General features: G+C 43.6%; 1 protein-coding gene and 1 long non-coding RNA gene across 4 annotated transcripts in view; one reads left to right on the top strand and one right to left on the bottom strand.

Annotated features, from left to right (window-relative positions):
• Positions 1-24,508, top strand: part of CAMK2A (calcium/calmodulin dependent protein kinase II alpha) — a 109,356-nt gene that overhangs the window by 84,641 nt on the left and 207 nt on the right. The window contains exons 11-19 of one of the 3 annotated variants that reach the window (XR_014004590.1): positions 876-959; positions 3,412-3,454; positions 8,008-8,048; positions 12,297-12,329; positions 13,386-13,434; positions 17,384-17,459; positions 19,477-19,571; positions 20,606-20,834; positions 22,210-22,305. Coding sequence is in view for 1 of the 3 variants with exons in the window: in XM_081180761.1 (XP_081036887.1) it covers positions 876-959; positions 3,412-3,454; positions 8,008-8,048; positions 12,297-12,329; positions 13,386-13,434; positions 17,384-17,459; positions 19,477-19,571; positions 20,606-20,834 (650 nt within the window). In the remaining 2 variants the exon portion in view is untranslated. The remainder of the gene's footprint in view (positions 1-875; positions 960-3,411; positions 3,455-8,007; positions 8,049-12,296; positions 12,330-13,385; positions 13,435-17,383; positions 17,460-19,476; positions 19,572-20,605; positions 20,835-22,209; positions 22,306-24,508) is intronic. The other 2 variants (XR_014004591.1, XM_081180761.1) reach the window with 2 other exon arrangements.
• On the bottom strand, positions 8,007-13,379 carry LOC308579830. Its single transcript, XR_014004594.1, has 2 exons — positions 13,248-13,379; positions 8,007-8,225 (listed from the first exon to the last, which is right to left on the bottom strand). It is a non-coding gene; the product is annotated as an uncharacterized lncRNA (long non-coding RNA).

The following is a 24,508-nucleotide window of genomic DNA, read 5'->3' on the forward strand; positions in this document are numbered from 1 at the left end:
GCCCGTATTGTAACTCAGCTGTACTCTTGGAATAAAACTGTTACAGAGGACTTTGACAAGTTTATTTTTAATTTTAAAAAAATAACTCTAGCTCTCATCCACTCAGAATCAGGGAGCCTATATAGGCTGATTTCCCCAAACCCCACTGCTTATCATTAAAGCAATATCCTCAGTTTCCTGGAACATTTTTTACTTGTGTACTTCTGTCTAGCAAGTGTTGCTGCCACAACTACATAGATTGGTAAACTATGGGTTTCCTTCCCAAGGGGCTGGAACATTTATATTCAGGTCTTTGCTTTGAATGTCCGTTGTGCTCGAAAAGGACAATAGTCTGAGCCACCAGTGCATAAGAGAATCAGACTGGGGAGGCCACCATCAACCTAATGAACCATCTCCAGAATCTCTGGTGTAGCAAAAGAAGGAACAAATGAATAAGCAGGAAAACTAGTTTGCACAAACCATTAAAGTTTTCTTTTCTACTGCTTGGAGAATTCAAACATATGCCTAATATATGAGTGCACATTCAAGAGACACAGAGATGGTGCAGAGTTCAGACTTGTATGTGTAGCCATGAAATAACCATCCTGCACAAAGGTGCAAGAAGCTGAGAGTTATCTAGGCTAACCCACTGCGCAAAGGCTGGAGTCTCCAAATACAGACTCCCCAAAAGATTTTACTGATCTTACCTGGTTACAGTGGGCAGGGAACAAGTTCTGATTAGGACATATGGGTTCATGCAAAGCAAGGAATATCACAAGTAAAAGAAGCCAAGTTGCTTTAAAAAAAAAAAAGGCAGGGTGTGTGTGGGGGGGGGAGTAAACCTCTCTATTTTCTATTCCCTTCCATTTCTGAGCAACTTTGTTTTTGCCTTACAGCACCGTTCCACCGTGGCATCTTGCATGCACAGGCAGGAGACTGTGGACTGCTTGAAGAAGTTCAATGCCAGAAGGAAGCTAAAGGTAATCCATGCCTCTTCTCTGACTTGTGGGTGGTCTTCTAGGAAATGGGTGTACATCACCAGACTGTTTTCCATTTCATCTGCCTTCCTGTGTTCATAAAGGTTTCCAAAGAATTGACTTTCCAAGAAAGCTGTGAGGCTTCCAAGAAATTGGCTTTCAGAATGGCCACCTTTGTGCTGAGAAAGCAAAGGCCTTCCTAGATATCTTAATTAAGTCTTCGGGTCATATGCACTGAATGACAAAGGATAAAGTAGAGCAGTGGCTCCCCACTGCCCCCATTGATTGTTGTTGTATAACTAGATGCTAGTGGCTGCAGAAGGGACAACCCATTTCAGGCTCACTCGAGCCTGCACTGCCTACAGTGTCACCATTTCTTGGCATGTCAAGGACTGCTCTTTGATAAAGTCCACTAAAATAATTCCTGAAAAGTGAACACTGATTAGACTAAACCCTTTTTTAAAAGGATTCTAGGACAAACTGAAGTTGCTTCCTAGGAATCACTGAATCTGAATTCCTTAAGGGCACTTCCACTGATTTCCATTGAACGTCCTTCAAGACAGTGAAATTGGGATCAGTGTCCAAATTCACCATTTTCAAATCACTGTCCGCCAGCCCTATGCTCAGGGGGAAAGTTCAGTATCGGCTAAGAAGTTTATTGCCACCAGTGCTATCATCAGCACCTTCCTCCGAGGCCTTGTTGGATATCTCCACATGCTGTTATTCTTCCTTTGAATACTGTGCAAGTTTCCAGCCTCAGGGCTGAAGGCTAATAAGATTACTGAGCAAGGAAACAGATAATGATTTGTGTTTACTTTTCCTCCAGTAATCTGTTACTGCTTCAATTATGTTAATGTAATCCTATTATACATGTCTTCTTACTAGCTCATGAAATTGATTGGGAAATTGAGAAATGCTCTGTGTGTCCGCACCTACCCACAAAAATGAGGAGAGAGACCAAGAGTATCAAAGAGGCATAGCCCAGTTGACCTTTTTCACTTGGAAAGTTGTATTTGGATGGATGTTTTGAGTCCTGTGCAACCAGTGGGAGTAAATGCTAAGTTCCATCATGCAGGGTGTATCTGACATGGCACTTTCTAGTCCCCTAGTGGTACACTTGTTCCACTGGTGAAATGTTTTCCAACTGCAGAACGTTGTTGTGGAAGAGAAGGCATTAGCAGGTTGCTTGTAACTTTGTTGCACTGGTTGAACAATCCGCTGCACAAGAAGTTTTTGCTAGCTCAGCTGTTGCACAGGATTTAACTGTTGCGCAACATTAAAACTCACCTGCACCTTAGTACAACAAGAGCTCTTGTGCTAGTGGACAGAGAATGTCCGGGTACAGCTCGGCATCTTTATCCAGCGCCAATATGTGTGTCTACGTCCTGTTTTTCTTTGACAAAGTAGAAACAGTTTTATGCACAGCAGTGCCCCTTCCTTTTGTGAGGTGTTTTCTTTTCCAGTAAGAAAACAGGCAGTCGTAACTGACAGATAGTCGGTGTTAAATGCTTGGCAAAGGAGAGCAGGGATCTATAACCAGTTCTTTTATTAACTTGCAGAGAATGGCTCTGAAGATGTTACTTCAGTACTGTACCATAGTCTTCCCATCTATAAAATGGATGTGAGGAGACCAATCTACTCTTTGACATCTATGGGACAATATGCTATGTGAGAACAGATATGTGTAGTAATAGTAGTAGAAATAGTGGTAGATGTGGTAGATTTTATTATCAGGTGCTAAAATTGAATTGTTTTTTTAAAACAAACAAACCATGCCACATACGGTATATAGATCTGTCTCTCAATGCCCAGTATTTTTTAATTTCGCAATATATCAAGTTTGGGAGTACCATGTAGCATTCTGGGGCTTGGGCACAGCTCTGAACAATAGGAAAGCAGGTTATTCTCGGGCAGGGCAGGGGGCTTCTATCATTGATGTGTCTAGTAGAGTCTAGCTGCTACTGCAGCTTCTATGGGGAGATGAGATATGGGGAGTTCCCCTCGAGACGCAATGGGAATTCCTCATCAGTGACTGCTAGAAACTTGTCAGTTGTCCTGGTCTCATCAGAGCGTGGAGGTTGCTTGTTCATCCGAGGATGAAATCCCATTAACACTGCAAGAAAGGATACTGAGTCTCTATAAGGTGGCTATAATAAACCCCTGCTGCCATCATTGAGAAACTTGCAGAGTAGTTAAAAATCCCTGAGCCACTATCCAGTGACTTGTTTTCTGCAAACAGTTAGCTATATCTATTAATACCACCTCCGAACTATATTCATCATACCCCTGGAACCGTGCCAAAGAGCCATCCCTCTTGGAGCCCCAGCCAGCTCCATTTTCCACTAGATGCCTTTAAGAGGAAGGAGACTAGGGTTGGGGGAAGGGATGGGTCTGATTCTGAACCCAGTGATGTTTCTTGCTTCCCCGTTTTCTTTTTGTCTTTTGTGTATTTCAGGGTGCAATCCTCACTACAATGCTAGCAACCCGGAATTTTTCTGGTAGGTAACCCAACTCTCTCCAGGACAGTATTGACTTGCTGCCTCTTCATATGTTGGATGCTAGTCATATGTGCTTAATATGACTGGCCAGTGTGACAGGCTCCCCAAACCCTGGCTCTCATTGGAAAAGACTGGGCACAGGGCATCTTCATGCAAGGCTCTAAAGCAGGGGTGGGGAACCTCCGATCCTGAAGGACTCCAGTTTCCATCAGCCCCCAAACAGCATGGCCAATGGTCAGGGATGATGGGAGTTGTGGTCCAACAGCAACTGCATCATCAGAGGTTCTCCACCCCTGCTATGATAGCATTTTGGAATTCTTCTGCCATTTCTACCTGCGGCTAAACATTAATGCAGGAAAGAAAGAAAAGCGGAGAAGCATTTTAAATTTACATTCTGACCCTTGTTGGTTTGGCATGAATGAAGGTCAATTTGTATGTCCCAGACTTGCTCAATGCATAAATCCATTTGCTGGATTTTACTCAGTAGACAAGGCTGCCTATTGGTTGCCTTGAAATTCTAGCATTTCTGCAGCTTCCCTGCAGGTTGCTACTTTCAGGACTGTACAAGCAGATACAATTTGGAAAGCAAGATACTGGGACTGCAGTGGAATCCTATAAGGATGTGTTGACTTATGCTTAAAAATCCAGGGTTGTTGGCTTTTGATTTACTGATGAAGATCACATGCTTTGGAGATAGCCTGCATTTTAATATGATGTTTGGGTCTTCCTGGTTGCGGTGCAGTCAGGGGAATAGGGCATTGCAAAGTCTGGATGTGGTTGAACTGATAACTGTACTCTCATTTTTCATACTGACACACTGCTAATACTCAGGGGGTTTATTACTAGGTAAATCACAGGCAGCCAACCTGCAGCTTGTCAACCACATGTGCCCTCACTGCTTGTGCCAGCCATGCCAACTGGCATGCAGCACCTGACCACTTACCCACACCACCACATGAGTCCCTGGGGGCAGTAGGCAGGGTTTCTCATCCCTGGTATAAACCAGCACAACTTAAGGTCCCGTCCCCCCCAATACACCAAAACCTTTTGGATGTTTGGGTTGGTCTGTTTGCACCATGTTCCTATTCTATAACATTCCCCAGATTTCACCATCCTATTGGTTTTACATTTTAGGAAAAGAAGCTTGACAAATGGACTTGATAAATGCACCAGCAGCCTGCCTCTAAGTTTGGGCTCCAGCCCTGTTATCGGTTATGCTTGGGAAAGTGGCACAGAATCTGTGTGTTCCTGTGCATTGCTTCTCAGAAGTAAACTGTGTTTAATGGTGCTTACTCACTTAGAAGAAAGCATCCATAGATTTGCAGCATAGATCAAGTGCCTTGGTAAAATAATTTAGTTTGCTAGTGGCAGGGAGTACTGATGTATAAACGATCATTTTAAAATTCCCTAAATATTCACGACATGAATTGTCGCTGTCTGCTATGTCAGGAACTTCGTCCAAGATTTGTTTCTGTGCACAGCCTCCTTTCATTTCACTGGGCATCTAGCTCAGCAAGGCTTTCCTTGTCGTGGCAGCCTGGAAAGAAAGCACTCAATGTCTTTTAGACCTATTCTTGGAGTATGACTCAAACGTTTGGTGTCCAGACATAGCTCACATATTACTTATTTCAGGAACTTGTGGCCCTCAGATGTTGCTGGACCTCTGACCATTGGCCACATTGGCTACAGCTGATGAAACCTGGGGTCCAACAAGATCTGGAAAATCACAGGCTTCCCACCCCAGACCTATTTCCAAAGGTCTCCAAGCAGCACAGTTTGAACGTGGAAAGAATGTGTGTTAGAGATGCTACAGAGTTGACAAGGATTTACTATATGGCTTAATAAGATTCATGCATTCTTCCACTCCACGGGTGGGAGGTATTGAGGTGTGTTTACTACTTAAAAGTGAGCACTTCGTAATTTTGAAAGAGAAAGAAAACTACTTCTTATGCATAGGACCTCCCACTCTACACACACACACACACACACACACACACACACACACACACACACACATCTCCACTAAGCTTCCCCTCTTTCCTTCCCTCCCCTGGTTCCACGCTGTGATAACTACTCAAAGCGAAAAGCTCACAGTTTGGAGGTAATTATACACAACCAGGACTACAATTGATCGCAGTTAGGTGCACTTAAGCTGCAATCCCATACACAGATATCTGGGGAGGTGAGGAGTAAGTCCTATTGAGACATGTACGGTTGTGCAGTACTGCACAACTCACTTCTTTCAAGAGGCTTAAGTGTGCCCGACTCTGTGCTGGATTGTGGCTTAGTTGTCTACGGCAGAAAGCTGATGTCAGTCCTTAACTCAGGCACTGACTTGTGGCTTTTCTCACGTCACATTCGTTTATAGTTATTAATCGTTTACCCAAAGATCACAAAGAAGTGACAAAGCACAACTAATCATTCCTAAAACGCTTTGTGACACATTGCTGGAAAGGCTGCCGTCAGTGGATCAGTGCAGCTGCCAATCCTCTTCCCTTCACACAACAGAAGATTCGCAGCATCACCTTGATTTGGCAGGATTTTACATTTGCTTTAAATTATGGATGACCCAAAAAAGGCGGGGGCAAGATTTAATCTTGTACTCTGGAGAGGCAGCTATTGTGTGGACGTGCAGCTCCACCCGAAATATACCGTATGGGGAGAGGGGGGATATTAGGGGAGAAGGATTACAAAATTGTGATTGCCTCTTTGGAACACAGGTACTAGATAGGTTGAAGGTTCCTTCCCAGCACACAGGAATTGCTTACAAGTGTCCTCAAAAGGCCAGTGTTCAGGAAAAGCCTCTTCTAAGCTGTTCTTTTTTATTTTTAATTTAAGGTAGGCAGAATTTGAAGAGGCTTTTCCAAGAAGCACTTTATGAGGAACTTCCAAGGATGACTTCCATCTGCTGAGATTTTTATTGAAACATGGCAAAAACTAGCTCCTTGGAAAATGTAGGGGGACAATTGTTTGTGATTACATTTAATATGTGGCCAAATTATTAGAAGTAGTGTGGCATGTGGCCCCAGAAACTTGTTCAAAAGGGAAATGTGGCCCTCCAGCTGAAAAAGGTTCCTCATTCCTGCTTCATGTAGGAAATAATGTGCCATCTGTATGTACACAATCACAGCTGATAATAAACAAATATTTGGTTTTCCAACATGGAGTACATGCAGTGTGAAACCACAATTGGTTGTGACTTCCTACAGCATGCACATGTAGTGAAGTACACCTGTGTAATATACACATGTGACAAACTGTGCACGGGGCTGCATATTATAAGCTGGAACACTTAGCCACAATGAGCACTTGGACGAAGGGGAAAGGGCTGGATAGAATTTAAATAAATAAATGCTAAACTGTAGGGAAAGATAACATAAGATGCTTAGCTAATGCAGGCTGGTTGCTTATTGAATGGAGTAAACAAGGTCAAATGGGGACATAATTAAATCACTGAAGAAAAATCTAGGAAATTAGGGTTGATTGTCTACCATGACACTCTTAGGAAGTTTGTCTTTTAAAAAATGAAAAAATGTTGAGGTGGAGGAGAGCTAATCAGCTGAGACTGCTCTAAAAGTGATAAGGGTTCACCACTGAAATTCAAATCAGGGAATTCAAAACTTGATCCTTTATTTAGTTTTCTGTCCTCCATGTTCAGATGTGTGTTCCCCCCGCCCAAAACCAGAGTAGTGATTGCTACTGATGGTAGGGTTATCCGGGTCATCTTTTGCTCAGAAGCTGCAGTCAGGCCAAGCGTGCTTATGCCATGCTTCATATCTGTGTGTTTTATGCATTCAGAATCTATTTGAAGGCAACAGAGGGAAGAGGGAGGGATTATGAGTGGGCTGCAGTCCCAGGAGACGAGGCTGGCTCTGGGATAGTCATGGGGGAGGGAGGCATGGGGGAAGATGTCTGCTTTTCATCATTGTCAAAATGTGGGCTGCAGCTGTCAGGATGTCATAATTGTAGCACATGACCCCACCAGCATGGGGGTCTAAAATTAGCGAAAGAGGCAGAGTGTGAGAAAGGCAGGCAGGCAGGCAATTGCACGCTGATCTTATCATAGTTGAGCCATTAGCGTTCATATCTGAGACCGCGAAACAGGGCAGGCAAGCCCAGGAGGTGAGGGTGATGGCACAGGGCAGGACTGAATCCCTGTAAGCCATGTTGAAGGATCCTTGAGCCCTCTCAGGAAGGAAACAAGTGTCAGAGAATGCTCTGTCAGCTCCCTTCTCTCTCTGTCGCTGGCCATTCTGCTGGTTCCTTCAAAGATTTGGGAGTCCGAGAGGACAAGTGGCTGTGGCTTTTCACGGGGAAGGATCCCAGTAATCCAGCTGGTGAGCTGCATAGTTTTCTGAAAGAGACTTCCTCCAGAACTCTGGATCATTGCAAAGCAAGTTCGCTACCAGCAGAGGAAGCGGTGGAATTGAATCTGTGATCTTCGGTTCCTGCGTTCTGCTGCTCTCACACAACTCCCCCCATGTTGCTGGTTCTCAGTGTGCTGACCCTGATACCGTGCCTGTTCCTCTTGACGTGGTACTTTTTCTCCACAGGAGGGAAAAGTGGTGGCAACAAGAAGAACGATGGCGTCAAGGTAAGTCCTGGGCTCATAGAGCCACCAGCTTGCCTGTACTCAAGAAGGCAGGAATGTTTGGGCTGGTGGACTGTGTGGTCATGGGTCCCTGCGTGGCCCAGGCCCTTTGTGTTAAGGCCTTGCATTAGTGGATCTCTTGCATCATCCTCTTCTCATCATGAAATACATTTCCACATTCTGAAAGCAAAAAAGGAAAAACAAATACCTTTACCTAAGCAAAGTTTGCTGCTTAGAGTAATGGATGCCTTGACTCATGTTCAATTTGCTTGGCTAACTCATATCCTCATAATCTCTTCCCATTCCTGCTTTCTTTTCATAAAGAGGAGAAAAAAAGCTTGTGCCTTTCTCCTACCGTCTTACTGTTACTATGCTACGGTCATTTCAGGGAAATAGAGCCAATCCAAATGTTTGGAGGCCATGGTGAAACAGCCCCACAAGAGGACAGCAACTCACAAGTCCAACTGATTCAGAAATCTGGAGGTTGATGCTCCTATGGTCCTTGTGTGGGAGTGAATTATGCCACAGTGTGCCTCAGAAATCAGGCAGGCCTTCTTCCTGGCTTGTTATCTCTGTGTGAAGGAATATCTTGACACGGAAGCACTTCCAAACAAATCAACACCTGAGTGAATTTGGAGGTGTTATGGATCGGCCAAGAGAGCTTTATCACATCCCCCTGCCCAACAATTTGAATTGGCTCTAGGGCATTTCTTAATACTGTAAAGGGGGCTGTGACAGGTAAGACAAACTGAAAGACACTTAATATGGAAGAGAGGGAGATGGGATGGGGAGTGGGAGCAAGGATGACTCTTTCTTTGATTGGCTCCTGTGGACATCAGTTTAGACTGAGCCTCTGAGCAGTGGCGAGGGGCCCAGCTGCCACCTTTTCTTTTCAGATAGGTCATTGCTGTTTTATTTGAGTCTGAGTCTCCCACGGTGGCCTGATGAACTATCTTCTGGTCAACTGAAAACCTGGGAGGAATGAGAAAATATAGATGTTTCTGTCATCAACCCAAAAGGAGGGGAGAAAGGGGTTAAAACTGAAAACAGAACTAGGGACACAAGAAATCCTCCCCAACACAAACACACTCGCCTTCTCCAGGTTTTTGATTCTACATTGGTCCCTTTGGGTTTGCAGCACTCATATCATGCCTTGAAACCTGGTTCATTGATTTGGCAGAGATGCAGATTAATGGATGAACAGGTTTGCTCTTTCCAGTGACATCATCCATTCCAGCTCTGAAATATTTGTGAAGTTTGAATGCTAGCGTTTGAAAGAATGGCTTTGTGCTGATATTATAATGATTTTCTTTTCTGGAAACCAAACTGGAGTATTCTGGACAGGTGCCTGGCATCTCTTTCCACGGTGCCAAATTGAGACTTGGTGGCTATCTGAGGATGTGGCAAAGGTTTCTTCAAAGAATGAAGAAGATTCTGACAACAGTATTCCTTGGCCAAGAGATACACTTACGCTTGCCCATCTGCCTATTTCCTATGCTAACAGCCACTCCTGGCACTGTCATCTCACCCCCATTTCCTTTCAGAAATACCCCAGATGGACAGACCTCAATTCCAGCAGTGGAATCCCACTTGGCTTAATTGTCAAATGGCTTGGCTGCAGATTCTCCTTCCCCCTCACCTTGTTTGGTTTTGATATCCCCCTCTGTAGAAGGAGATGGCTGTTGGCATTACAAATTGTGGGGTCTAGTTCACGATCTCATGGTTAGCTTGCCTTTCTGATGAAACTCTCTGGTTTAACCAGTTCATGTTAACAGAAAGAACCTACCTACTGTGTTTGAAGTAACATGGTAATGGCAACACCCCCCCCCCCATTGCAGAAAGGATATTACCCCCTACTTTGGCTACACCTTTTAGTGAAAAAGTAGATATTTATGTGCCACCTCTGCAAACATGCTATCCATGGAGAGTAGAAAGGACAACGGACCCCTTTCACCAATAGTTTATTGAGAGAAGAGGCTTTGCCCCTCTTGTAACCAGTGGATACTCAACAAGTTCACTGCCCTGTGTCACATCCTGTTACATTGTTAATTAATGCAATCACTGCCCCATGTCACATCCTGTTACATCCTAAATTAATAAAGTCACTGCCCTGTGTTGCATCCTTTTATTGTATGTACGTCCTACTTTAATAAGGTCACCACTTTTGTGTTGCGTCATGTTGCGTCAATTGCTTCTACAGTTACCGTCCAGTAAGGTTTCCTAGACAGTTCTTGGTTCTTGGTATGTTCTCAGTGGAGCCACCATGCATCTGAGCCTAGCTACCTCCATCATATATAGCTTAAGTACCAAATCTAAGAGTTGTAGTAGAGTCTGTTCTCTGTCTTTTGGTTGGCTTTGGAGAAGAAGCTGTAGAGGGCTAGCTGAGGATATCATATGATGAAATAAAGCAGTCAGAATCGCCAAGTGCCAATGGGCTCGTTCTACTGTAGCTCATAGAACGCATTTCATCTCACCAGATATATGCAGTTTTGATACCTTTTTAAATAAATAATAGTGAAGAAGATTAGGATGGAGGCTTCTACACTATGCCTATGGTGAGCCTGTTTAGATGCTGCATTTTCTGGATTTCATCTAGATCCATTTTCCAAGTTTCATCTACAGGACAGAAAGAAGTAGTGTGGAGAAGGCAAGAAGAAGCCAAGAATGGATTTGTGGGATAGCAAATAGAGAACTTATTCAAGACTCTTTTGAGTGATAATTAGGAATCTGACATGATGTGCCTCTCTTTTGATGTACATTAAAGCGCTGTGTTGAGAGAAGCTCATCAAGAATCAAAAGACAAAAGTCTTAAATCTTGAATTATTTGCAGGATTTCTTCTGTGAGCTGTTCAGTATTACTTTGAGGCGTAGAAGGAGCTGCTTAGGTCATGTCTGCAATGCAAATAAACTCACTTCCACCATTTGGCATTGTGTTGATTTACCACCTTTGGTACAATGCTGGGATTATATGAATCAGACTTTCCACTCCTAAAAACTGCAGTCATAGTCCATGTAAACATTGCAGTTTGCCTGTGGTTTCAGTCATTCTCTCAAGGTTTTATCACACTTTTAAAAGAAATCCCTGGTGAAAGCTATGTGATAGCACATTCCTGCACACTGTTCTGTTTCTTCTCACCCAGATACTTGTTGCTGCACTTGAACAAATCTAGAAAAAGGGCGTCACTTGGCTCAAAGTTTGACCATCATCTACTTCATTTGTATTTTTCATGCCCTAGCAAGCCTCTCCTAGCTCTGATATCGGTATTCACATCCCACCTAAACAACCCCCACTCTGATTTGGTGCAATGTACAGCATTATAACTGGGCTACTCCAAACAAACACTGATATTATCTCATAACCATTGCAAATGGCAAGATGCTTGCATCTTAGTGTGGATAGTGAAGACTTTTAAGTGCTTTACTGGTACCTGAATTATCATGCCAAAATGATGTGCAGACATGACCTTAGAAGAGTGATCACTGAAGACAGGATGAGAAGCAACAAATTTCGATCACAGTGAGAATGCAGATTTAGATTAGTGAATAACAAGACTGTTCAGCAGTAGTGTAACTGTCTATGAAGGCTTTCAGAGATGCTATAGATGTAAAATGCCCATCCTCATTCGGTGCAGTAGAGGATCATTTGGATTTCTTCTGGCTTTATTCTTTTAGGATTCAAAGTGAACAATTCCAGTATTTAATGTCTCCAGCTTTTTGCTGCCACAAGTAGAATGATGCAAAGTCACAGTGGCAAGGAGGGTTGGAAAAGTATAGCATTTCATTTGCGGAGGGCTGTATTCAGATATTGTTGTGTCCACAAGTTAAGTTGGTGTGGCAGTTTTAGCTTGGTGACTAGTATTTACAGATCTCAAAACATGATTCTCTTCAGCTTGGAAATCTTTTGTTGGATTGGATTAGAAAATGGCAGGAGAGATGTTAAGGTGGAGCCCTGCCCTGGGTCAGGATATTAAGGTTCATAGGGATGCAGACATCTGTGGGTCCAAACATAGAATAGTGGACAAGGCTGATGGATTTGTTAATTGTGCTGGAAAGTTAGATTGGCATGGTTTGCATTGTGAGAGTTTTGACTTCTCTTTGGCATTAAGCATCAGATTTATTCACAAACTCTTCACCTTTCTAGTAGGATCGCAAAAAGGTGTCCTAGGACCCACTGTGTCCCATGTTCTGCTCTCTTCCTTCTTTCTCACTCTGTGTCTCTTCTTGTCCTATCTCTTCTCCTTGTTTTTCCAGAAAAGAAAGTCCAGTTCCAGCGTTCAGTTAATGGTGAGTGTCCTTTGTCTTCCTCAATGCTGATAATGTTGGGCCTCTCAACATGTTCCAGCCCTCCCTGTTTTGGGGAATCACTCTGAGGTGTGGAGAGCAGGGCTGAAAGTAATTCCTTCAGAGCAGCATCCTCCCCTATGGGGATCCTTCTAAACAGGAACGGCTGGAGCAGAAGGATAGTTGAAGCCCAAGAGCACTGAGAACCTAATTCCATTTTCTAGCGAAAGGTTCTCCATGGAACTTCTCCTCTAGCAGATCTGCAAGCTGCACCAGTCCAAGCAGCCGTGAAGGAAAGGCCATCTTATATGGCTTTGCTGGAACTGTTCGGTTACAGGAGACCAAATGGCTGGCACGGCCTTGGTCAATCTGCTGTTTAATATTGTTTGCAATATGTCTCTGGTGGGATGAACTGGTGGTTGCAGTCCAGCTACCAGAGTTGTCTTGATGAGAAGCAAATGGTTCCCTTTCTCTGTGTTAATCTGTGTACCAGTTGGCTGTTTATGGAAAGAGGTGTGTGTCAGCCTTTGGCGGTCCATGTGGTTCTTGGCAGCCCTCTCTGTTTGAGTGTACATTTCTTTCTTTACTATGCGGTCAATGTGGTCTCTTTCACTCCTGCACAATCTCCCTCACTCTCTCATCCTAGCTCCCTCTCTTTGTTAATTTGTACATTCCTCTCCCAACTGTAGTCAACATGGTGTCTTTCACTCCTTACACAGCCCTTCTTGCCCCCTGCTAGCTGTAGGAGATGTCAAGCCTCTCACTCCTGATAGTAGTGCAGTGGAATACTAGTGAATTCACTCCTGCAAGATTCTTCACAATCGGACCTCCGGCTCAGTTGTGGTTTCAAAGTCAAGACAAGTATTACAGTCACAAAGCAAAATCTGTGGTTACTGACAAGTGCTTTTATCTGATGCTTACCTGGTTTTTGTCCCTTTGCAGTGTTTGATCCTGTTGAGGTAGAACCTGGGTGATGGGTTACCGGTCAGGATTTTTCTGGGGGGGGAAGCCATTTGGGTGCATCTTATTTTGCTTTTGTCCTCTCCGTTCTTTCTCCAGGAATCTTCAGAGAGCACAAACACCACCATTGAGGATGAAGACACCAAAGGTATAGTATAAGACTGTGGCGGAAGAGGTAAAAGGAAACCCATTTTAGTCAATGACTTCCAGTAAGCATGAGTTGTGAGACTATGGACCCCTAGGCAATTGTCGCTGTCAGCCTATATAGGTAGAGCTGTTCAAATACTAAAATGAAATTTGAAGCTTAGAGTTTTATTTTTCATCCATTTTTCAACGAATGAAAACTTCATCCTTACTCTATAGCCCACTGACCAGGATTGGTCAGTAAAACTGTTCAGCTGTCACAAAACTATTCTGTTGTGAATCTGCAATCTAAAACTTATTTTGTGAAGTAAAAGAAAAATCAACTGTGTGCAGAAATTTACTGTGATGCGTCTAAAAGACTCAAATTTCATTATAAGTGGTCCTGTATCAATTTATGTGCAATGCGCAAAATTCTCCTACAGAATAATACCGCTGTTGTGACTACCATTTGTGAATTAGCAAGGCGATTAGACCTCATTTGTACATACCACTGCACCACACCTACTCAGGGACATAGCGTTGGACGGGGGCGCTGCCAGGGCGATGACCCTGGGCACATTTTTCTGGGGAGCACTGCACATTTGGCTCTTCACACCTCCTGCCAGCCCTGCACCACATGGCGAGGCTGGGATCAGATCTGAATGATTTGCCGGGTGAATCATTCAGATCAGATTCCAGCCTCGCGAAGTGGCATAGGGCTAGCAGGGCAGCATGCGAAGGACTCAACAATCATGCACCTTTCAATCCCAGCCTCGCCTTTGCCATTGTCTTTGGCCATTTGCTATGCATGCAGGGGCTAATGAGAGTTGAAGTTCAGCAATATCTGGAGACTCAAGTTTGCAAAAGGCTGCCCTAGATACTTAAATCCCTTGCTCTCCCTCGGTTCAGCTTGCAGTGTGTTGTGATTTTTCTAACAACTTGGCAAACACTGACTTTTTCATTCCTCTTCTCCACCGAGTCTCTATGGAAGTAGTTTCACTGTCACCATTTTAAACCAGTCTTTGGGAAGAACCTTAGTGAGGCCTCTTTCTTACTGCCTGACAAGGCCACAGCGTTCCCATAATAGCTTGGGAAATCAGTGTTAATTTGTAAAGTCTCCCCAAATGAAGGGAACTCATCTGCTGTGGAGATGGACTTTGGCCTGACATTAAAGTTAATTGAAAATTTGTCTCTCTGGGAATAACTCCCGCAGGAAAGGCTGGCGTGTGTGTGTGTGTGGCAAATTAATATGAAATGATAGAAACACTGCTGATGAGGAAAGCCTTCCCTGCGCATTTTATCATTAACCACTTTGTCTCTTTAGTGTAGGGAATTAGATCTACCCACAGGACACCCATATTTTAGCCTTATTAATAAGCACATTGGAATGCTTTGGCACAGTCTTTTGGAAGATCCAGTTCCCTGAATGTGTTGCTGGATTTCTAAGAGATTTCAGCCCTCTTGCAGATCCAACAGAAAGCAGTGGTAAGGAAGGAGGATAGAAAAGAATCATCCTGAAATTTGTATTGTCTTCAAGGCTTCTTTAAAGTGAAAAGGAGGGTAATGGTGAGGTGTTTGTTTTTTAAAGAAGTTTGTTGTTCCAAACTTTAAAGCATCTATCTTTTGAAGGGCAGTGAAAGAAACCTGAGGAACTTGACTTGGCACATTTTCTCATTCCTTGGGGAGGGGGGGGAGGCACAAAGAGGCTGTTCATATTTTGTTGCTGCAAGCAACCCACACAGATTCTGACACAGGGATCCAGGTAAACCTCACAGTCACTACTTCAAGCCTGCCTTTCAGGAATAATAATCCCATATAGCACAGCCACACAGCCTCCCATGACAAGTCATTTGTTCACAAGGGTGTAGGGGCTAACAGCACGTAAGATGCAAGTACCTGTAATGAGTCCCAGCACCATTTTTTAAAAGAAAAGGTTTGTGAGGAAGGCTTTTTTTGTGTGAGGAAGGCTTTTTTTGTGCGAGGAAGGCTTTGGGCTGAGAAGCCAGTGGCTTGGGATACTGTGTGCTTAACTTTTTCCCTATCTGGCATTTCTCAGCTCATGAAGCTGCCATCCCCACAACAGCTTCCCTATGCAGAGATCAAAATTACATATTTACCAATGTTTTGAACCTTTGGAAATTTAAAGGAAGGAAAAAGTTGCCTCCTCACATATCTTGAAGCCCGAAGAAGGGAGCGCCTTGTAACATGTCATTCATTTACTCATTTTATGCTTGATATCAATTAATACTAATCCTGCAATTAATCCTGATACTACTACTAATAATAACAAAACAACAACAACCAGTAGTTTCTAAAGAAATCCTGCTGTTTGGTGTGTTTTCCCTCACAACAGCTTCCATCTGATTTGAAAACATAAGCCACAATCACCATTAAGTTGAGGTGTGTACATTTGAGAGCACCACTGCACATGCTCAGATGACAACTTAACGCATAGGAGTTTGGCAGGGAAACCAAACACATCAGGTGAAGGCATCCCCTTTCTGGTGTGTGTAGTGTGCAACTGCAACTTGAAACACAGCAGGCCAGTAGAAGGGGACAACCTTGCTGTGCTTTAGGCCACTAAGAGTCTCAGGCCTCTGAATACAACAGGTCCCACTTGGCACCTGTGTGGGTCTCCTGACTGGTGTGTCCAGAGCCATCTCTCCAGTGAAGATGCTGCTACGGGTGTGGGAACCTCCCACAAACTGGCGAGCCGTGTTTGCATATGTGATTGTCGCACCCCCTGGCCATAGTCTAAGACTGTGCTCTCCGCTGTGCAAAAAGTTGCACATGCAAAAGGAGATACCACCACGGCTATTCTAACAGTGCTGCTCAGAATGCCAGGAAAGCAGCCTGCCCGGCCAAGGTTTGTTTTTAAATGAAGTGGCAGTCACTCACTCATGGCCAAAAGTGAAAACAAGCTGCTCTTTGGCCAAGAAAGGTGCCGTTTTGTAACAACGCTCTCCTCCGCCTCTTCTCAGTCCTTAGTCTGCACTGATGCCTTTTGTTCTCATTCTACCCCCTCTTACTATCCTTTCCCCGCTGCCAGGGTCTCTTTGCTGCTCCATTGGTTTCCTCTGCCAGTTCCTCTCCCTACTGGGGTGTAATGTAGCTGAGCAACAAAAGCTTGCCTCCCTAAGCCTGGTGTAATTGCTTGTCTGTGCTTCAGCCACTGTGTTGAAAGAGCTGTGCAGGCTGGCAGGAAAGCACCAGCCATGTCTGTAAATGCCTCTGAAGGCTGCTTGTGTGTCACCTGCCAAGCACCACCACAGCTGAGGTGTTTATGGTAAGGCTTGCCCTGTAGTTGATTCTTCCGAGGCTGGGAACTAATCTGCCACCTCCAGCCTGCATGGCTAAATGGACAGGCGTTGTGGTCCAGCGACATCAGGAGGGCTGCATGGACCTCACCCCCGCTCTAGGCAATCACTAAATACTGAGCTGGCCTTTCCCTCAGCCCTTCCACTGAAAGGTAGAAACAGAACCAAAGATTTCTAAATCTTCCTCATTCTGGAGAAGTATTTTCCCCCAGCCGTTTTTATAATCTCTCCATCTAGTAAGTCTTTCTTTAACCCCCCCCCCTTCTGCCAGACTATCCAGGGCTGTCTGTACGTAAAAAATAAATAAATTAAAATTCTGTAGGCAAGCAATTCAGTTTTCTAGTTTTGGTAGTTCTGAGAAGGGCAGAAGCAAAGAAGCCCTGTCCTCAACCTCTGATCTTCTTGGCCGCCTGCTGAGGTTTTCCAAGGCATTGCCCCAAAGATTTTCAAATACATCTTCACAGCAATAAGGACTAGAAACTTGAGGTGCTTTTTAAAATGAAAGCAGGCATTTTTAGAAAGTCGAGTTTTATGTGCACTACCATTTTCTGCGGTTCACAGCACTGTGACATCCATACAGCTCTAACAATGCCCTTTCTCACTGTCTTATTTACATTCAATATTTTCTCTCCCTTCTCCCCCCCCCCAAACCAACAGTACGAAAACAGGAAATCATTAAGGTGACGGAGCAGCTGATTGAAGCAATAAGCAATGGGGACTTTGAGTCCTACACGTGAGTGTGCCCAGTGGGTGTTTTGAACTTTAACAAGAGAGCAAAGTATATTCCTGAGCTGGCCCAGTATGGAGGAAGAGGGTTAGCAGGAAATCCTTCAAATGGCCTTAACTTTGAAAAAACAGTTTTGAAATGTCAGGTTGCTCTGAAGGCAAGCAAATTAGTGGTTTTCTTTTATGGGTTTTCAAAGCACAGCTAGAAATGGACTTCAAGAACTTGTGTTTTCCGTTTCTTCTGTTCATACCAAGCCACTCTGTCATTATTATCTCCCATCAAAATTAAAATGGATGGATTCATTTTGCAGTCTGGCCAAGGATAAATCACAGCTATTACTGCTGAGTGAGCAAGCAAGGCCCTGGATTCCTGGTTAAGAGAACAAAGAAGCATGGGTTTATTGATGAAGAGTAGAGGCTGCTGAGTTTGTTTTTCTCCTGTCTACAAGAAGGGCCTGTTTGAAAACAAACGTGCAAACAAAACCCCTTTCTAACTTTATGAATCAACCAGTTAGCACGGTAATATTATGGGAAGGAGCACAGGTCAGTGCTGGAGCTTCTGCATTTTGTGCAAAAAGTTCCATGCTCAATCCCTAGCCTTCCCAGGTAGAGCTGAGAGAGAAACCAATAGGCTGACTCAGTATAAGGCAGCTTCCTATGTTCCTAAATGAATCTTACTTTACGCTCATCTCAGCATAACTTCAAAATAGTTAGCACTAACTCATTAAAGCTTAACAAGATAATGAGGAACCCAAAGTTAACCTCCATAATTTATAATAGTATTTCCATTGTGGGTAATGGGTTAAATGAGTGCCTTTCACCTATTTATTTATTTTTAAATATACTATTTGAAACCTCAGTTGAAACCCATCTGTTTACTAAGGCAGGATGCCAGCACACTGGAACTGATGCATGTTCTGCTAACTTCAATAAGGCTGGATATGTTTTATTAATTTGTTTTGAATCTGCCCAAGGATGGCTCCATAAAGTCCCCCACGCAGTTGGCAGCGTGGCATAAAACAACAATTAATACAAACAATATGAAGCAATTAGATTACAGATATAGACAACAGATCAAGAACGAATCAGTGGCAAGGAAGAGTCGACAGAGAACCTTCCCTAGTAGATTTATGAAACATAAAAATCTCTGCCAGGTCATACAGTCAACAAAGTGACCCTCCCAAAATCCCACTGGAAGAAAATGATTTTTTTTTGTCTTTTAACTAACTTTCTAAAAATAAAAAATGAGCTGATGTGGTGAGTCTTCAGGAAAACAGTGTTCCATAATGAAGGCGCTATTTACTGTTGTTTTCCCTCTAGCCTCTGACAAAGATGAAAGTTAAAGCAGAGACCTGTCAGATGATTTTGATGTATTGGTGGGTGGTCTCATACAGGAGCAGGGAGTGTTCTCTAATATGAAACACACCATAACCATTCAGAGCTATTAACACCAGCCTTGCAGATTGTGCTTGGAAAGACATTGGGAGCCAGCACTGCTCTGAGTTTATTCACACTTACCTGGGCCTAGAAAGAGCCCACCTGCCAACGCATCAAAATCAGAGCAAATGTCAATTCAGATTTTTCATGAATTGCCATTTACTCCGATTGAGCTTTAAAGAGCGAGTTTTTGCGGGGAAAGCTCTGGGGCAAATAAAGGGCACTCAGGACATGAAGCTTGTCCATCCTGCAGGAGGATTTTACAGATGCTTCCTTTAACCTGCCACCAAAATGACAATTTCTTCAATCCATTAGGAAATTATTGCAGCCCCCCACTCTTCAAAACTGAGAATAACATGTCCTTTAAGGTCACAGGCCAAGAAGCAGAGAGGCTATTGAAGTGTGTCACTGAGCACAGTGGTATGCTTAAGAGCTAAGAGAAAGAAATTAAAATATATTATGAGAAATAAATTATGTATTTGTATTGCATAGACAGGTTAACTTCATTGGTGTTAAATCCATAGGAGGTTATTTCACTTCCTTTTCTCTCTCCACCCTGACCCTGGTCCTTTCATGGGCTCTTCCAGGAAAATGTGTGACCCTGGGATGACAGCTTTTGAACCAGAAGCTCTAGGGAACCTGGTGGAAGGGCTGGATTTCCATAGATTCTACTTTGAAAACCGTAAGCACCCTCTGCCTTGTGAAAAGGCCCTTTGACTCTCTTATCAGAATGGAAATATTTGCAATATTGGGTCACTTCATCAGCCTTCTAGCCCAGGGACCAGCCTCTTAACTACAGCCAGTTTGTTTTAAAATAAAGTATGCTAAGAAATTTGAAGGCATATAGATGGAATCTTCTATCCTGTTACCTGCCAAGATTCTGCTTGTCAGAGTAGAAATTTCATCCTTTGAACATTTTGGTTCATAGCAATAGATAGGCCTAACATCCCTTAAATTTGTCTTATCTCTTTTTGAGCTTTCTGAAAAGATAAGGACAACTTGGCTGAACTAGCACATGCATTTAAGGGCAGGACAGTATATCAGAGATACAGCACAAACTCAGATTTAATTGCTGACACCTCCTGTTAAAAAGCATATCTGTATCAAGGCTAAGAAAGACCTCTGGCTGAGGCCCTGGAAAGTCATTCCCAGTCTGAATAGACCATGTTGGGCTGGATGTGTCAGCTTTGTAAGTTCATAGGTATGCATTTGAAGGTTTACTTCTGAGTAGACTTGGTTAGGCTTGTGCTCTTAATCTCTCACTCATTTCCAAAGTTTCCAACCAAATCATAAATGGTTGAATGTAGAGTGGATGAGCAGGATTCACCTAATGAACCCTGTTAGCACGAGCCCTATTTGAGGGTTTCTGCTTGCTGGGGTGGGGGTCAGGAGAACCCCCCAGAACAACACAGGAGGGGAGGGGGGATTGTTCCACCTGGCAAGCTACAGTCCTTTTGCTGACAATGTTGAAATCCCAAACAATGTTTTTAGTTTTTAGATTGTGGACTGGTCAGTGAATGCAATTTAATGAATTTTTAAGAGAATAATCTCCCTATGATTGGGACATAAACTGAAACAAGCCTAGAAATATTGTGCATATGCCTTCTTTTTCCTTGTTGCTACAATGATTTTATAAAGATTAGAGAAAGATGTCCGTCCTAGTTATGGGGAGACGCAGGCAGTATTGATCTCACTGGCTTTCCTCTCAACCCCCAGTGTGGTCTAGAAACAGCAAGCCGGTGCACACTACCATCCTGAACCCTCACATTCACTTAATGGGAGATGAATCTGCCTGCATTGCCTACATCCGCATCACGCAGTACGTCGATACCAGTGGGATCCCTCGCACTGCACAGTCGGAGGAGACCCGAATCTGGCACCGCCGGGATGGCAAATGGCAAATTGTTCACTTCCACAGATCTGGAGCACCTTCTGTCTTACCACAGTAAGTCATCCCCAGGCCTTGGTGATCCCTCTCAAAGCCACTCTTGTCATACCATTGAAAACTGAATATTCTGTTTCCACAGTGCAAACAGGAGTAGATAAGTGTAAATTAAAGGTGAGAGTATAAGCAAGGCAGTAGAAGGAAAGAACAGCAGGGAAGGCCAAATGTAACACACATATGCATGGCTTAACAATATTTGTAGCTAGGTCAAAACCTTCCTGAAAGAACTTTTATCTATGTCAGTGGTCCCCCACCTTGTTGGGCCTGGGGGCGCTTTTGTAAATCTAAGTAACTGTTGTGGGCACCACAAAATAAAATCAATTTCCCAGAAGAAAAACTGACAGTGCTCAGACCCCCCCCCCGGGTCTCTCAAAATCAAACACCTACACCACCACTCCCAACAAATAAAACAGATTTTTTTTATTTAGAAAAATGCAACCCCCCTCCCCCAACGCAGGTACCTCCCCCTCAGACAACAAAAAGCCCCAAACCACAATTTTAAAACAGAACTTAAAATTGGAGGGGGCCTTGACAGATGCCTGAGAGTGCTGTAGTGCCCACAGGCACCACATTGGGAACCCCAGACGGGGATTCTTCATTTGCCTTTATGCAAGGATGCATTCATGGCATTAAATTACAAGAGATTTGAAGGCAATTCATGCATATTTAGTTTAACCTCCCACCAGTTACAGTCACACATTATTGTTTGATGATTTGCTAAGATCCACATGCATGCTACCAGAATGGAGAATACCCCGCCCCCCATGTGGTAGGCTCAGAATGGTATTTTATTGGTGGCAATGACATGCATGGAATAGAAGTGTCTAATGGCTGGTTCTTGGAGTTAGAGCAAGTTTAACATTCTCTCTCTCTCTCTCGCTCTCTCTCTCAGGCCCAGTTCACAGGTCACTTTTTCACATGGTAATTTCACCATGTCAAATTATTTATGAACATGATGTTTGAATCTGGTCACATGACAAGAGATATTTATTATGCCAGAGCAAGCCAAATTAATTGCAAAATACCAACCCAACCCGGTTTATATTGGTTTAGAAGTTTCAACTTTTAGTGATGTCATTCAGAATTGGGGCTCTCACGTTCTTCTCCCCATCCCCATTCATTTTCTTACTGTGATGTTATGACTGTCATAGGTGTTTTCTCAGTAAAGAAAGATGCATCCTCGTATTTCATGTTAACTAATGCACTGCCAGTTTAAATCATCAAAAGAAATGAAAATAACTTTATTATCCATAAGGTAGAGTTGAAAGTGAAGAGGGAAAAACTGTGTTATTTTATCACTCTCTAAACTTCTTGATAACAAGGTGCGAAGGTGCAGAAATGAAGTTAAGGGTATACACTGTTTGTTTTTTAATAGGCGGGAACATTCAAACACACAAGCCCCCACCTGCACTCTGGAATGATACAGTCCAGCATCAGATACTTCACGTGTGTCTGATCATCTGTTTCTGATGTGAGTGCAAGAAGATTCCATATGGGCATCCCTGATAGCAGAGAAGAGTATCTTTTGTCCAGGTTTGATGAGACTCCACGGCTAGCCCTTAGTGGCCAGCGTGATAGTGGTTACTCATTCTGTTGAAAACTACTACTGAAGTTAGAGTCATTCATTCATTGCTTTTATGAATTGCCTCTCTGCTTAAATAAAAAAGTGTTCAAGGTGATGAACAGGAACACACCCCGCTGGGGATTCAACAAATTTATTTGCAGTTAGGAATGGAGGAAAAATGCCATGCAAACCTGTGTAATTCCCACTTGTGAAATTCAGAAAATGTTCAGAAAATGTGAACAAAAATATGTCTGTTAGGGGAAAGTGTGCATAAAATACATATATATTAGTGAAAGCAACATGCTAAAATGCCTTGCATTAGATAATTTACTTGCAAAAATGTGTATATTAGGAGAAATATGCACTAAAATGCAAGCAAATTTTAATGATGAAAAATCACAGACTGATACAAATGTGGCCAACTTAAATTAAGGTTGGGGACAGAGAAAAAGTGAAACTGACAGAATCATCTACCCTATTTGCGGTAGCTGCTTTTCCTGTTTGCCTCCACACTAACTGTTTTCTGAGGAATTGCCATCTGTCCCTCATTTAGGTACCATAGAGAATCCAGATGAAATTTTTGACAGATGGCTGCATTCTGGTGTTTTCTGTGTCACCTTGCCATATCCCCATCCCATATCTAATTTGTGGCAATTTTTCCAGTTGAACCGGGGGTGGGGGGGTGGGACAACCCACTAGCTTGTTCAGCATGGTTATGCAGAGAGCTATTGATTCAACTGGCTTTCACTTCTGCCCATGTGCAGCCACTGTTAGACTTTTAGGGTTTAAAAATATTTTTGACACTTCCTTATTGCACTGCTGCATGTAGAGCAATAGATGCATGCACAAATTTGGGGTGGGGAACCACAACAACATTGTGATGCTCCTTACAGTTTCAAGCCAGAGAGGGCTAGGGAGACTTCTCACTATTTTACAAGCCTTTCTGGGGCTCAGTGCAAGCAAGGGGATTCCCTCCCATCATTTTCTGGTTTCTCTCAGCTGTAGAGCTTGGAATTCTAATGAAAATGCCTTGCTGCACTTGCACTTCAGCATAACAAGGAAGGACCATTTTTTAGAAGCACCTAAAATGGTATGTCAGGCAATGCAGGCCTAATCCTTCCTCTGTCCCCTGCTTGTCGGAGATGCCTTGTGTCATTTCCCTGGCATGTGGGAATTTAAGAAAAAAAGTTAACTGGTGCTCTAGAGTGAATGTGCATTCATAAAGGGGTGGAGGAACACTTTCCCCAATATTTTAAAACAAAATTAATCCCCCTCCCCCATTTTTTTCAATAGCTGCCATGCCCTGTTCCTCCTTCATCATGTGTATAGGCATTGCAGGATGCTAATGGGGAAGATCTGTGCTACACGGAACCGCTATTTTAATTCCCCATCCAGCTCGCAGTGCAAGAGTGATGTCTCAGCAGCACTAAAGAGGCATACTGCTTCTTATGCTTCTCTGAGGCTAATTGACAATCTACGTGTATGCTCCTGCCTGTTCTTTTCATTTGGGTTCCCTGAATGCTCTGTTCTCCGCTTGAGAGATGGTGGCACTTAGTAGTTTGAGGTGCAAGCAGCTACTGGGATGGTGCAGCCCTCACCCAGCTCTTCTCTTATTCTCCTCCTGCTGCTGCTGCTGCTCTCTTTTCAGGGCAAGGCTGTTCAAAAGTAGTCTAGTGGTGATAGTTGCAGAAAGAAGGTGGGGCCCCTCAACATGAGTCACATCCACCCAACACATTGAAAGCACTCCTGTACCACTTTAGCAGGCATGTCTTCCCCCAAAGGGTCCTGGTCACTGTAGCTCTGTGAGGGGTCTCCTACCCAACTCTCAACACCCTTAATGAATGACAGTTCCCAGGATTCTCTGGGGCGAAGCCATGACAACAAAGAATGCTTTCAGTGTACAGTGTGGGTGTGACCAAATGTTTTACATTCTCCTGGACATCTCTTGTCCTCTCGTGCTCTTCACTCCTTCACCCCTGCCCCGCCACAAAGCTTGAGTGGTGGATGCCAGCTGGAGGACAAGGCTTCACAAATAGAAAAGAGTAATTATTTGGGGTGGGAGTGGCTGGGGTTGGGGGGAGAACCAGATGGGAAGGTCACCATTTTGGTG

Source organism: Podarcis bocagei, assembly GCF_964188305.1.
Source record: "Podarcis bocagei genome assembly, chromosome: 2".
Taxonomy (NCBI): Eukaryota; Metazoa; Chordata; class Lepidosauria; order Squamata; family Lacertidae; genus Podarcis; species Podarcis bocagei.